This window comes from Scyliorhinus torazame, chromosome 15, assembly GCF_047496885.1.
Source record: "Scyliorhinus torazame isolate Kashiwa2021f chromosome 15, sScyTor2.1, whole genome shotgun sequence".
NCBI classification, from domain to species: domain Eukaryota; kingdom Metazoa; phylum Chordata; class Chondrichthyes; order Carcharhiniformes; family Scyliorhinidae; genus Scyliorhinus; species Scyliorhinus torazame.
In genome coordinates this window covers 81,001,858-81,016,675 of record NC_092721.1, presented here as the reverse complement: position 1 = coordinate 81,016,675, position 14,818 = coordinate 81,001,858, and the positions used below count along the sequence as shown (strand labels likewise).

General features: G+C 46.4%; 1 protein-coding gene across 3 annotated transcripts in view; it reads right to left on the bottom strand.

Moving 5' to 3' along the window:
- The window catches only part of LOC140391640 (protein O-glucosyltransferase 2-like), a 133,596-nt gene that overhangs the window by 30,103 nt on the left and 88,675 nt on the right, over positions 1-14,818 (bottom strand). For 2 of the 3 annotated variants that reach the window (XM_072476330.1, XM_072476329.1), the window contains exon 10: positions 5,931-7,112. The exons of the other annotated variant lie outside the window; for it this stretch is intronic. In XM_072476330.1, coding sequence (XP_072332431.1) covers positions 7,095-7,112 — 18 coding nt within the window. In that variant the 3' untranslated portion in view covers positions 5,931-7,094. Of the gene's footprint in view, positions 1-5,930; positions 7,113-14,818 lie in introns of those variants that run through there. 3 annotated transcript variants of the gene reach the window in all.

The window sequence follows — 14,818 nt, the reverse complement described above, 5'->3', positions numbered from 1 at the left end:
ATACCTCGCAGAAAGATAGACGGAATGGAAAAAAGAAGGCAGCAGCAGCAGCCCAGGATCGGGGGGGGGGGGGAAGGAGGAACCAGAAGGACTCTCAGGGTTGTTAATATATACTGGATAGTATGTATAGGTCGTTGCTACAGATAATTATATATTGGACTGTTAAATTATATTTTTGGAGAGTGTTACTTGTGACAAGGCAGTTGCCAATTAGGGCTAGTTTTCATTTTTGTTATTTATTATTTATTCATTTTTTGTTTATAAAATAGGTCATTGTTATTTGTGTTGTTATAATATTGTGTAAAGGATGCACAATGTACTGTGTTGGTTGACCAAAAATTTTCAATAAAATATTTAATAAAAAAAAAAATAGTTATACCGTCAATTCACTGTGAGACCGTGAGAACGAGTGAACATTAGGCTTTATTATCCATGAACGCGCCTGCCAGTATCTGCTGTACAAATGAGTGCCACCCACAGATGGCCGGTCTATATATGGCCCCGGTGAGGGCAGAGCCAGAAGCGGAGCCCACCGGGGTTCCAGTACAGTACCTGGAAGTAGACCTTTTCATCACTTCCCGGTCATAGGTCACAGCATTATACAGATAGCTTATGAATTAGGTGAATACATTCACCACAAGGGGAACAAGGATTGAATGTACCAGGACATTGGAGCTGAGCTGGCAAAACGCATGTGGGGTTCAGCAGGACCAAAGCGGTGCTGTATCGACAGAGGATCACGTTTGGGGTGCTCTCCCCGGCGAAGCTATGGGTGACCTATGAAGGCCGGGAATACTACTTTGAGACCCCAGAATTGGGCAATGAATTTATCAAGGTACATAAACTGGGGGACAACTGAATAAACAATTTTGGGAGATGGAGGTACTGGCACTTTGAAGTAATTGAGAACACGGGTAGAGTATTGTTGGAGGGAGTTTTTTTTCCTTTTCCACCAATGTGGAGGGTTTTTTCTTCTTTTTACTGTCAGGTCGACAAAGGGTAGCAGGGATGAAAAGTTTATAAAGGGACGGCTGTCTCCACCCCCTCCTGCTGCCTGGGGCTGTGATTTTTTATTTTGTTTCTCTTTGGGGGAGGTGACCTCTGGTTCGAGATGTGTCTTTGTTTGGGTGGGGGCGGGGGAGGTCAGCAGGGAGCCTTCTTTACAGAACAGAGCAGTGAGGACGGAGGAGGGGTGGGGGGTCAGCAAGAGGAGCCTTTGGGCAGCAGTTGCCACCCTGGCGGGTAAGGCTGATGAACGGAAGTGAAGTGGGGGAGAAGGCCGAGAGAGGTGGCCGTAGAGGGGGGAGGGTGTTGCGATGAGGTAGGGTTTGTGAGCGCGAAGGAAGTGAGGGGGTTGCTGGCAGAAATCCTGGACTTGGCCACGCATCAGTTGATTATGGGAGGAGATTTTAATTGCGTCCTAGAGCCGAGGGTAGATAGGTCAAGCCCCAGATGGGTAGAAGACGAATGGCAAAGGAGCTGGTGGGGATTTATGGAAAAGATGAGTCTGGTGGACCCGTGGCGCTTCAAGAACCCAGAGGAGAGTGTTCCTTTTTCTCACAGGTGTAGAGGATGTATTCAGGAATCAACTTTTTCGTGGTGAGCTGTGAGATGTTGGTAGGGGTGGAGAGGGCAGACTACGTGGGGATAGTAATCTCGGACCATGCACTCCACTGGCCGGAGATTCGGCTTATTTCAGGATGGGAGCAGGGGCCGGGGTGGAGGCTCAATTCAGGGTTGTTGGCAGATAAAGGGTTTTGTGACAAAGTACAGGCTGTGATTAAAGATTATGCAGAATTGAACCTAACGGGAGGTGTTGGCGGCCATTTTGGGAAGTGCTAAAAGCGGTGGTCCGAGGGGAGATTATCTTGTTCAAGGCTCACAGATAGGGAGAGGGAGGTATATGAACAGCTAATAAACGAGATGGTGGAGGTAGATAGGGAGTATTTGAGGGTGCCCACCGCAGAGGGATTGGCGAGGAGGAAAAAACTACAGGGGCAATTTGATAGATTGACAACGGGGAGGGCAGTAGGACACTTGCATAGGGAAAGGGGGTGCAGTACGAATACGGGGAGAAGGCGAGTCGAATGTTAGCGCATCAGCTACGGAAGCAGGCCACGTCCAGAGAAATATTGAAGATACGGACTGGGGCAGGGAATGTGGTATCGGAGCCGGGGAAGATAAAGAAGGTGTTTAGGGATTACTATAAGGAGATGTACAGGGCGGACCCAGGGGGGGGGGGGGGGGGGGGCGCCGTGTAGAGGGGGACATGGGACGGTTCTTAGACGAACTGGAGTTTCCACAGTTGGAGGAAGAGAAGAGGCAGGCGCTAGAGGAATCGTTGGGGCTGAGGGAGATATTGGATAGTGTAAGAGTATGAAGTCGGGAATGGCCTGGGGCCCGATGGTTACCCGGCGGAATTCTATTAGGAATTCACGACAGACCTGGCACCACATGTCTTTGGGTGTTTAATGAGGCGTTGGAGAAGGGGGAGCTGCCTGAGACGATGACGCAAGCAACAATCACATTAATACCAAAAAAGGAGGATCCGTTGAAATGTGGGTCGTATAGGTAGAGATGTCCATGGACGCGGAGAAAGCATTTGACCGGGTGGAGTGGCAGTACCTGTTTGAGGTCCTGGGAAGGTTTGAGTTTGGGCCAAAGTTTGTGGCATGGGTGTGTGTGTTATATGTGGCACCGATGGTGAGTGTGCAGGCCAATGACTTGGGTTCACGAATCTTTGAACTGCACAGGGGAACAAGGCAGGGGTGCCGTTGTCGCCGCTGCTGTTTGTGCCGGCTATAGAGACTCTGGCAATGGCCCTTAGGTCGGCAGAGTGGCGAAGGATTACGAGGGGAGAAAGGGAGTATCGGATGTCACTAAACATGGACGACCTACTATTAGATGTTTCGGACCCGCTGGAAAGCATGGAGAGGATCATGGGCCTGTTGGGAAAGTTTGGGACGTTCTGGGATCTAAATTAAATGGAAGAAAAAGCAAAGTGTTCCCGGTGAACGAGCTAATCGAGGGGGATGCCATTTAAGCTGGCCAGAGATAGGTTTAGATACCTGAAGATTCAGGATCGAGGTAATGGGCAATGCTACACAAATGGAATTTAACAAAACTGGTGGAGGAGGTTAGGGAGGATCTGAAGACGTGGACATGCTGCACTTGGCTTTGGCAGGGAGGGGTCGAAGTGGTGAAGATGAACATTCTGCCAAGGTTCCTGTTCATATTCCAGACACTCCCGACCTTTGTACCGAAGGTCTTTGTTCTTTCTCTGGGAAGTGCTGAGGGTTTTGGCCAAGGATGGTATCATGACCGGTACAGGTTTGGAAGGTCATAGGGCCTGTTCCTGTGCTGCATTGTTCTGTGAAGGCCTTTCGGCAGCACACGTGGCTAGCACTGTGGCTTCACAGCACCAGGGTCCCAGGTTCAATTCCCTGCTGGGTCACTGCCTGTGCAGAGTCTGCACGTTCTCCCCGTGCCTGCGTGAGTTTCCTCCGGGAGCTCTGGTTTCCTCCCAGAGTCCAAAGACGTGCAGGTTAGGGGGGGTTATTGGGATAGGGTGGGTCGGTGCAGACTCGATGGGCCGAATGGCCTCCTTCTGCACTGTATGTTCTATGTTCTAAACTGGATACGATTATTACAGACTTTGTATGAGCAGGGAAGGTGCCAAGGGTTAAAAGGACCCTGTTTCAAAGACAGAGGTAGAAGGGAAGGTTGGCATTGCTGAACCTGCTACATTATTACTGGGCGGCAAACGTGGAAAAGGTGAGGTGGTGGTGGGAAAGAGAAGGGGTAGAATGGGGTAGGGTGGAGGATGAATCCTGTAGGGGGTCCAGCTTGAGAGCAATGGTGATGGCATTGGCAATGCCACCAAGGAAACACTCTAAGAGCCCTGCAGTGTAGTCCACGGTGAGGTCTGGAATCTGCTGAGGAGGCACTTTAGGATAGAAGGGATTTCGGTGTTAACACCGTTGTGCAAAAACCATGGTTTTGAGCCCGGGGGGGGGAATAGATGGCATGTATAGGAAGTGGAGAGAAGTGGGGCTGGTTAAGGTGAGGGATCTGTACCTGGAAGACGGTTTGCCAGTATAGAAGAACTGAAGGAGAGGGCAGAGCTCCCAAGAGGAAGTGAGTTTAGGTATCTGCAGGTAAGGGACTTTGCACGGCAGGTTTGGAAAGAGTTCCCCAGGTTGCTGAGATACACCCTGTTACAGTAACTGCTGCTTCCAGATGTGGAAGGGGAAGGCAGGATCAGAGACATATGCAGGTGGCTGGGAGGTAAGCAGGTGAGGAAGATTAAGGAGAAGTGCGAGGAGTAGCTGGGAGGAGAGGTAAACTGGGGAGTATGGGTTTGGTCTGGGGAGTTTGTTCCCTGAATTGTTTATGTTTTGTAACCTTTTATATGTGTTGGGAATAAAATACATTAATAAAGTCATTTATTACTTCCATCAATTGGAAAGACAATCTCATAATTACCAGAGACTTTATCGCGTATGACTAAGCAACTATAATTACGATAGTGACTGCGCTCCAAAAGAACTTCATTGGCTGCGAAGCACTTTGGAACACTGAAGTTGTTAAAGGTGCCTTATGAATGCAATTATGTTTTTCTTTTCCCTGCTGGCACGGTGGTTAGCACTGTTACTTTACAGCGCCTGGGGCAAGAGTTTGATTCCGGCCTTGGGTGACTGTCTGTGTGGAGTTTGCACATTCTCCCAGTGTCTGCGGGGTTTCTTCCCTCGGTCCAAAGATATGCAGGTTAGGTAGATTGACCATTCTAAATTGCCCCTTAGTATCCAAAGGTTAGATGGGGTTTTGGGGATAGGGGGAGGTGTGGGCCTAGATGGGGTCTCTTTCGGAGGGGCGATTCAGATTCGATGGGCTGAATGGCCCTCTTCTGCATAGGGATTCTACGATAATGATCCAGATCATCCAGTCTCTGGATTGTTACTAACTGAACATAATGCCCCCGATACACATTGGGATCCCTGCTAAGACCCAATGCATTTACTTCATGGGAATTGCCTGGGAAGTTTGTACTTATTTACCTGGATAGTTATAAAGGAAATTTTAGACAGAGCAATCCTAGTCTAACTTCTAGATAACTATACAACTGACCCAATCTCCCACCGCCCCCACCCCCCATCACTCACGCTGGCCCCCAATTCCCCCTTCGACCCTCCAACTCCCCTCCACTCAATCTCACCACCAGATGACCCCATCCCCAACCTGGCCTCACCACCTTACCCATCTACCATCTCACCTACTCTACCCCTCGTCATCTACTCAAGACACTGAAACATTTTTAAAATGTACCTCTGTTTGGTTAGATTGATTTGGTTCACATAGTGCAATTTGCTCCCCAACCCTCCTATTCTAGTGGGAGAATGTCAGCACAAAGAAGAAATACATCGTATTGAAAATGGCGTCAGTAAGCTGCTTTGTGGCAAAGTATTTTATTAATCTCCATTGTACTCCACCCTAATTTTGAGAACAGCTTAATCTCTCCAATGCAATGCAACTGAAAAGGGTACTAATGATGAAGCCCGAATTAGTCTTGGCATGATCCAAGACAAAGAAATAAGATCAAAATGACTTTGATCAGCTATTCTATTCTAGTTCCTTTCAAAAATGATACCAAAGACTAGTTAACACTTTCTTAATACAAGATGAGACACTACTTCAAATCACACTATATACCATTATTGAACTGAAATGTAAACATTTGTAAAATACATGTACTAAAAAATAATTTTAGCACATCATAATGAGCTTTGGTAGCTGACTTAAATTTTGGCCCATGTAATGAAAGCTTTGTATAAAATATATACGGCAATTTATATTAAAAACATTCAATGATGAACTCCATGATATAAAAATACTTGTAGGGAGGTAATATTTGGTAATACAGAGAGACCAAAAAAAGTGTATGCTTTTATTTTAAAAAGTTTTAAAAACAGCTAAATGCTCACATAAAACATTATAAATATATACTGAAAATGATAAAAGTAGACAATTTGTTTACAAATGTCTATAAACAGCACCAATTGTTGCATTATTCTTTGTTTAATCTGAAGATCAATTGTTTCCAAATAACTTGCCAACCAGAAGAAATAATGTACATATTTGCATTCACAAACAACACAGTCTCATTTTATCATGATTTATTTGTAGTTGATATGATCAAGCAAAAAGCTACCCCAGTGTCTTGAACTTCTTCAGCTGTTTATTTGAAATGTATGGCTACATGATGAAGTACCGGCTGTTATAACAGGTATAAAATAGGAGCACACTATCCGAGGGGTTTCACAAAATAAACATATCTCCATGAATTATTTTTGGTATGTTGAATTTTTATTCATTTACTCAACATTTTATTCAATTCTTTCATGGAATATGGGTATTGCTGGCAAGGCCAGAGTTTGTTGCCTTGCTCTAACTGCTCTTGAACTGAATGGGCATTTCAAAGAGCAATTAAGAGTCAACTTTGTTGTTGTGGGGTCTGTAATCACATGTTGGCCAGACCAGGAAAGGATGGCCGATTTCCTTCCCTGAACAACATCGGAGAACCAGATGGGATTTTACAATAATAAAAAATGTTAATCATGGTCACCATTACTAAAACTAGGTTTAGACTCCAGATTTATTAATTGAATTTAAATTCCACCAGCTCCTGTGGTGGGATTTGAAGCCATGTCTCCAAAGTAATAGCCATGTCTCCAAAGTAATAGCCTGTCCGGTGACATTGCCATTTCACCACCATCTCCCCTCTTATGCACATGAAAAGAAAACTGTTGAATTTGGAATGAGTTACATTTTTTAGTTAAAGTTTAAAAATGTTATACTAATAAATAAATATTTTATTCAGCTGAGTAACAGTTTTTGGGGCAACAATGAGGTATCACCTTCCACTGTTTGTCACTGGATCCTATTACTTTGGCATATGTATTTGTAGCAGCCTACTACACAAGATCTTGTAAGTGTTCCAGAATTGCTTACTATTAAAAGTATCTTTATGCAGTTTAAACTAGAAACCGATGTCTACATAACCAAATCGTTCCATTGTCTTTTCTTCATCTTTGGGGTCAAAGTTCATCTTTGGTCTGTAAACAGAATTTTGTGGAATATTTTAATGTACCTGTTTGGCATGAAGAAACTTATACTTGAGTGAGCAAAATAAATTGATTTTACAATCTACAATAAGATATATTCATATTTAATTTTCTGCATAATGGGTTGAATTTTGCTTGAAAAATAATGCAATAATTTTGAATGCTATAATTAATGCATAAATCACCTAATAACTTCAACAGATTATGAAATGTGCTGTAAACTGCGAATTTCCAAAACTTGGTGGTTGATTTGCGCAACTCCACCATTTGCTGTAGACAAAAGAAATTCTGTCCTAGGCTTCCCTGTTATCTTTATGCTAAAAATAAATGGGATCCAGACCCTCATATGAGGATTAATAAAAACTATAGGAGAGAATTTAATAATTTGGGGAGGGTGTGGAGAGGGAGGAAAGAGACAGAATAGATGATCTGAAAGAGAAAGCAAATTCCAGGCTAATGGGAAATGAGGCAAAAATGTTGAGATATTTCAAAAAGGATAAGAAAATAAAAAAGATGAAGGCAGGATGTGAGGAAGCAATAAAAAGAAAAAATTATAAACCAAGAAAATCTAAAATGTGTTAACACAATACAAAAATAAGGAAGGAAACATTACTAGTTTGGGATAAAGAATTAGAGCAGGTAGGTGAAACATTCTTGAAACACTGACCATAATACAGTCGCCCAAACTGGATTAAATAGGAGGAAAAACTGGTAAAAGGAAGCTTAGCTCATCAATGGGAAATATTTAAACCAGAGGTGGCAAATGTAAAAATCAAATAAGTTCCTGTAATGGCACAAAGTCTCTGTTTAAGGTTGAGATTCCATGAATCAATAGGTAAATGAGTACAAATTTGTAACTAAAAGAAAAATATTTAGTACATAATAAAGGAGAAAACTAGAATAAATAGGAAAAATATATAGGAAAGCTGCAAAAGAGTTCAGACAGATTATAAGGAAGAGACGATAACAAAAGCCAGAAAGGACAATAAAGTTTCAATATGTGCAGTAAAAGCAGATAGGGAAGGTTTGACTAAGATCACAAGAATGCCAGAAATACTAACTAAGTTGCCTCAGCTTTCAAGCGAGATGGGTATTTACATTGTAAAACCACCAAAGCTGATAATGGAACAGTTGGTGAAGGTGATTTAGTGAGAGACAGTTCTAAAGAAGATACTCAAATTTAAAATAACAAATCACCAGGATCTTATAGTTTTCATCTGTTGATCCCGAGGGAAGCTTGGAAAGAAATACCAAAGGCTATGATGATCATTTTCCAAGCTGAAAAGCAGCATATCTGAATTCGTAGCCCAAGGCCTGAGACCTTAGAGTGTAGCTGTATAGTGTGCAGTTTCAGGAAATTGTAACGGTATGCAAAAGATTTGGCAAAGTTTCATAAGGGTGCGACAGAAGGGCAAGAGAAGTTTGGTGTTTGATATTTTTCACTATAACTGAGAATGTGACCCGATAAAGATCTTCTGAATCAATAAAACTATGGCCAAGAATTTTCAGATGGCGGGGTTTCCCATCCCACCACCCAAACAGTCAGCAGGGAATGTATCCTGCCGATATTGGTAGATTGTAGCCCACTTCAAGGGGTGCCATGTGACTGGAGACAGAACTTCTGCCCCTCACTAAGGAGAAAGTCCTGTCTCAGAGAGCTGCCGGCCAATCAAACTGGATGACAGCTCTGTGGTCCCAGTAGCACCAGTCACAGTCACGATTGTGTGTGTGTGTGTTTGGGGGGGGGGGGGGAAATGTTGGGAGAGGGGTAGCACTTGCAGGAGACAGAACTTTTAGGGGACGCTTAGTTAGGATCACAGGACAACGTGCTAATCAAGCAATTGCCTAACACATCATACTTGCAGCATAATATCTCAGACTTTACAATGCTGAAACTGTCAGCATTCACCATTATTACTCCATCGAAATGGACAGCAACTTGGGAGTCTACATAGAATAACGCAGGAATCCAGAAATTGCTTTCAGTGAATCATTTTATGCTTCTCCAATGAGTTTCTATTGAGGTTTCCCCATAGACTGCAATCAATGGAAAGAAAAAAAGAAACGGCCAGTGAGAATTGGAGGAGGAGTTAGACTAAAGGCACTATTAAAATTAGTGGATTTTGAAAAGGTAGGTGGAGAGAAAATAAGGTGGAGGGGATTAGGGAGAGAGCTTGGGGGTAGCGAGAAACTGCACAGAACCCTACATTAAGAGGAACATAGGCTTTTAGTGGAGTAAGTCATGGAAATAAGGTGGTGCAAGGCTATGAGGGCACTGTAAATAAGGAAGAGGAATTTGAAATTAATGTTTTGCAGAATAGGAAGCCATTCTAGATCAGGAAGGGTTATCAATGTGATGGGTGGGCAGCACAGTGGCACAGTGGTTAGCATTGCTGTCTCGCAGCGCCGAGGTCCCAGGTTTGATCCCGGCTCTGGGACATTGTCCGTGTAGAGTTTGCACATTCTCCCCCTGTTTGTGTTGGTTTCGCCCCCACAACCCAAAGATGTGCATGGTAGGTGGATTGGTCACACTTAATTGTCCCTCAATTGGAAAACATTAATTGGGTACACAAGTTTATTCTTTAGAAGAATCAATGTGATGGGTACATGGGATTTAGTGCAGGTGAAATCACATTATTAAATTGTAAATTAGAGTTTGTGGAAGGTGAAACTTAGGAGTCTGGCAAAGAGGGTCTTAAAGAAATGACAAAAGCTTGCATTTGGGTTTCATGTGCAGTGATGGGGTGGAGGCAGCTAATGTTATGGAGGTAAACATAACCATTCATTACGCTTAAATATTGAGTTTGAAACATATTTCTGTGTCAAAGAGATCACCATGTATGTGGATGTGGATCATTTCGTGTACCATCAATAAGGGAACAGGGACAGGTAATTAGTAAAATAAGAATCTGTTAGAGTTGGCAGTTCAGGTGAGGAAAACAAATTTTGTTAAAGTTAAGTTGGCTAGGATGGAATGGTGGGAATAAAATTGCTCCATGTATTTAGAACACGGAGGAGAGCTGGTGGAGGATGGCACATCAGTGTACATACCATGGAGAGGTTAAGGAGGGCTAACGTGCCATGATAGCAGTTACAGACTTTTTCCAATGGTGTTGGGAGACAGAAGGAAACCAAAACATGGGGATGTTTAAAATGTGTCACAGTGCAAGTGACACTGGCAAGGGGAGGCTATATTTCTTTTTTTTTCTTTTTCCCTCTTCCACCTTTGGAAACCTGAATTGGTCCAGGAAACGGCCCATCCCTCCCTCCTCCCGTGGGGGCTCGGATCGGTACAATTCCTCGTAGAAGTCCCTGAAGACCCCATTGATGCCAACCCAACTCCGCACCACGCTCCCTTCCCTGTCCTTAACTCCCCCGATCTCCCGAGCTGCGTCCCGCTTCCGAAGCTGATGCGCCAGCATCCGGCTTGCCTTTTCCCCATACCCGTAGACCGCCCCCCTGGGCCTTCCTCCACTGCACCTCCACCTTCCTGGTGGTCACCAGGTCGAATTCGGCCTGGAGGCTGCGCCTCTTCCTCAACAATGCTTCCTCAGGCTCTTCCGCATACCTCCTGTCTACCCTCACCATCTCCCCCACCAGCCTCTCCCTTCCCCCCACGCGCTCCCTCCACTCCTTGTGGGCCCTGATGGAGATCAGCTCTCCCCTCACCACCGCCTTCAGTGCCTCCCATACCATCCCCACTCGGACCTCCCCGTTGTCGTTGGTCTCCAAGTACCTCTCTATACTTCCTCGGACCCGCTCGCTCACCTCCTCATCCGCCAACAGCCCCACCTCCAAGTGCCACAGCGGACGCTGGTCCCTCTCCTCCCCCATCTCCAAGTCCACCCAATGTGGGGCGTGATCCGAAATGGCTATTGCCGAATACTCGGTATCCTCTACTCTCGCTATCATCGCCCTACTCAAAATGAAAAAGCCGATTTGAGAATAAGCCTTATGGACATGTGAGAAGAATGAAAATTCCCTAGCCCCTGGCCTTGCAAATCTCCAAGGGTCCACCCCTCCCATTTGGTCCATAAATCCCCTCAACACTCTAGCCACCGCCGGCTTCCTACCCGTCCTAGACCTGGAACGATCCAGTGCCGGATCCAACACCGTGTTAAAGTCTCCCCCCATTATCAGGTCCCCCCTTTCCAAGTCTGGGATCCGAGCATACATACGCCGCATAAAACCCGCATCGTCCCAATTTGGAGCATACACATTGACCAGTACCACCCTCTCTTCCTGCAACTTACCACTTACCAGTATGTACCTACCGCCATTATCTGCCACAATGCTCGACGCCTCGAATGACACCTTCTTTCCCACCAAGATCGCCCGCCACCCCTCGATTTTTGGCATCTAGCCCTCAGTGAAACACCTGACCTACCCACCCTTTCCTCAGTCTTACCTGGTCTGCCACCTTCAGGTGTGTCTCCTGGAGCATAACCACATCCGCCTTGAGCCCCTTCAGGTGCGCGAACATGTGGGCCTGCTTCACCGGCCCATTCAGTCCCCTTACATTCCAGGTTATCAGCCGGATCAGGGGGCTACCCGCCCCCCTCCCCCACCGACTAGCCATGACACCCTCCTCGGCCAGCCATGCGCCCGCACCCCAGACTCGGCCCGTTCCCCACAGCGGCATACCCCCGTCTCGACCCCCCCCCCCCACTCGCTCCAGCTCCTCCTTGACCTTAGCAGCAGCAACTCGATTCTCTCTTCTCCCCCACCCCCCGGCTCAGACCCATCCTAGCTGGTTTACTCCCCCCATTGCACTTCCGCAAGTCAGCAGACTCCTGCTGACCCCGGCCACTCACGCCTCCCCTTCGACTCCTCCCATTGTGCAGCACACCCTCCTCTCCCGCTCCCCATCCACAGGCTATCCCCCTCCCCCCTCCGTTCTAAGCGCGGGAAACAATCCTCGCTTCCCCCCCCCCCCCCCCCCCCCCCCCCCGGAGTCTTCGGCGCGGGATAAAAGCCCGTGCTCTCCACCTACCAGGCCCCCCCACCACCCAAAACAGTGCCCAACCCGCCCCATCCACCCTCCCCAACCCGAAAGAGAAAAACACAGAGAAAAAGAAACCCAAAACAATGCAAAGCACCACCCCCCCCCCCCCGAACCAAAAATAGGCATAACATATCCACCGCAGTCCCCAATCGCCCATCCCGACCCTCAGTCTGTGTCCAGCTTCTCGGCCTGAACATAGGTCCACGCCTCCTCCGGAGACTCAAAATAATGGTGCCGGTCCTTGTAGGTAACCCACAGTCGCGCCGGCTGCAACATGCCAAACTTCACCCCCTTCCTGTGCAGCACCGCCTTCGCTCGATTGATCCTGGCCTTCCTCTTCGCCACCTCCGCACTCCAGTCCTGATATATCTGAACCTCCGCGTTCTCCCACCTGCTGCTCCTCTCCTTCTTGGCCCCCCTGAGCACACACTCCCGATTGACGAACCAATGGAACCGCACCAGCACCGCCCGCAGAGGCTCATTAGCCTTGGGCCTCCTCGCCAACACTCTATGGGCCCTTCCAGCTCCAGGGGCCCCTGGAAGGACCCCGCTCCCATCAGCGAGTTCAACAAGGTGACCACATAGGCCCCCACGTCCGGCCCCTCCAGCCCCTCCGGGAGGCCCAGAATCCGCAGATTATTCCGCCTTGACCGATTCTCCATCTCCTTGAACCGCTCCTGCCATTTCTTGTGGAGCGCCTCGTGTGCCTCCACCTTTACCTCCAGGCCTAAGATCTCGTCCTCATTGTCAGAGATCTTTTGTCGAGCCTCTCGGATCGCCACCCCCTGGGCCGTCTGTGTCTCCAGCAGCTTATCAATAGAAGCTTTCATCGGCTCTAGCAGATCCGTTTTAATCTCTCTGAGGCAGCACTGGATACCCTCCTGTTGCTCCTCCGCCCACTGCCTCCACGCTGCCTGGTCTCCGCCCGCTGCCATTTTGTCCTTCTTCCCTCCCTTCTTCTGGTCCACCACCACCTTTTTTGTCGCCCCGCTCCTAGTTAAAGCCATATACTGACGGGGAGCTATTATTAACTCCTTCCCACACCGGGAAACGTCGAAAAAGTGCCCCCGGGGGCCCTGAAAAGAGCCCAAAAGTCCGTTTTTGCGGGAGCCACCGAATGTGCGACTTAGCTCCGCATAGCCGCAACCAGAAGTCGTGAGGCTGTATTTATATTCATCACCATTAATTTTATTGCCCCATTTGCTCTGAGATAGTTCACCTTAATAAAATCACAGCCATCTTTATACTAATGACATTCTCACAACTGTGTTTGGTACATAATTCCAGGCTTTTGATTCAACACCAGTGACAAAATAATTATTTATCCAAATCAGGATTGTGTATTGTGTGTCACTTGAAGGAAAACCTGCAGATGACCTTGTGGTTTGTCCACAATGGTTGAAGTCATGGAGTTGGGAAGTGATGTCAAAGTAACCTTAGGGGAGTTACTGCTGTGCATCTGTAAACAGTAGATGCAGCACCAGAGTGTGGCAATGGCAGATGGATGAAGTTTGTGTCTAATGGCACAGTTGCCAATCATGCAGCCACCTCTGTGATGGGTGGTTTTGCAGCCAAACAGAGAATTATGTGAGATAAGAACAAATTTGGAAAGCAAAGACCTAGTGAAAATGAGGTTGGAAGGTGGAGTGATGGTTGGACTGCATAGAGGCTCATTGACGGAGATCAGATGAACATAATGGCTTTTAAGAGCAGGAGGCCGGTACTTAAGCAGAGAACCAGTTCTGATGAAAGGTCATCAACTTAAAACATTAACTCTGTTTCTATCTCCACATATCTTGTCTGACCGAAAGATGGCGCCCATTCATTCTGTATATCAAAGAGTTGATCACCGTCAGCTACTGGGGTGGGGGGGGGGGGGGGGGGGGGGTGGTATCTTTTATACTAGTTCTGTTTGGGGTGGGGTGTGTTTTCTTTTTTATTTATAAAATGTTAAAAACTGAATTAAAATATTGCAAAAACAAACATATCCTGCCTGACCTGTTGAGTAGTTCCAATATGTACTGTTTTTATTTCAGATTTTCAGCATCCTCAGTAATTTGAAAAGAGCAGGAGCTGAGAGTCAGAGCGGAGGTTTAAATAGAGCAGGAGATGAGAATCAGAGCGAAGATTTAAAAAGAGCAGGAGCTGAGAATCAGAGCGAAGATTTAAAAAGAGCAGGAGCTGAGAATCAGAGCAGAGATTTAAATAGAGCAGGAGCTGAGAGTCAGAGCAGAGATTTAAATAGAGCAGGAGCTGAGAGTCAGAGCAGAGATTTAAATAGAGCAGGAGCTGAGACTCAGAGCAGAGATTTAAATAGAGCAGGAGCTGAAAATCAGAGCAGAGATTTAAAAAGTGCAGGAGCTGAGAGTCAGAGCAGAGATTTAAAAAGTGCAGGAGCTGAGACTCAGAGCGAAGATTTAAAAAGAGCAGGAGCTGAGAATCAGAGCAGAGATTTAAAAAGAGCAGGAGCTGAGAGTCAGAGCAGAGATTTAAAAAGTGCAGGAGCTGAGACTCAGAGCAGAGATTTAAAAAGAGCAGGAGCTGAGAGTCAGAGCAGAGATTTAAATAGAGCAGGAGCTGAGAGTCAGAGCAGAGATTTAAAAAGTGCAGGAGCTGAGAGTCAGAGCAGAGATTTAAAAAGTGCAGGAGCTTAGAGTCAGAGCAGAGATTTTAAAAGAGTGGGAGTTGAAAG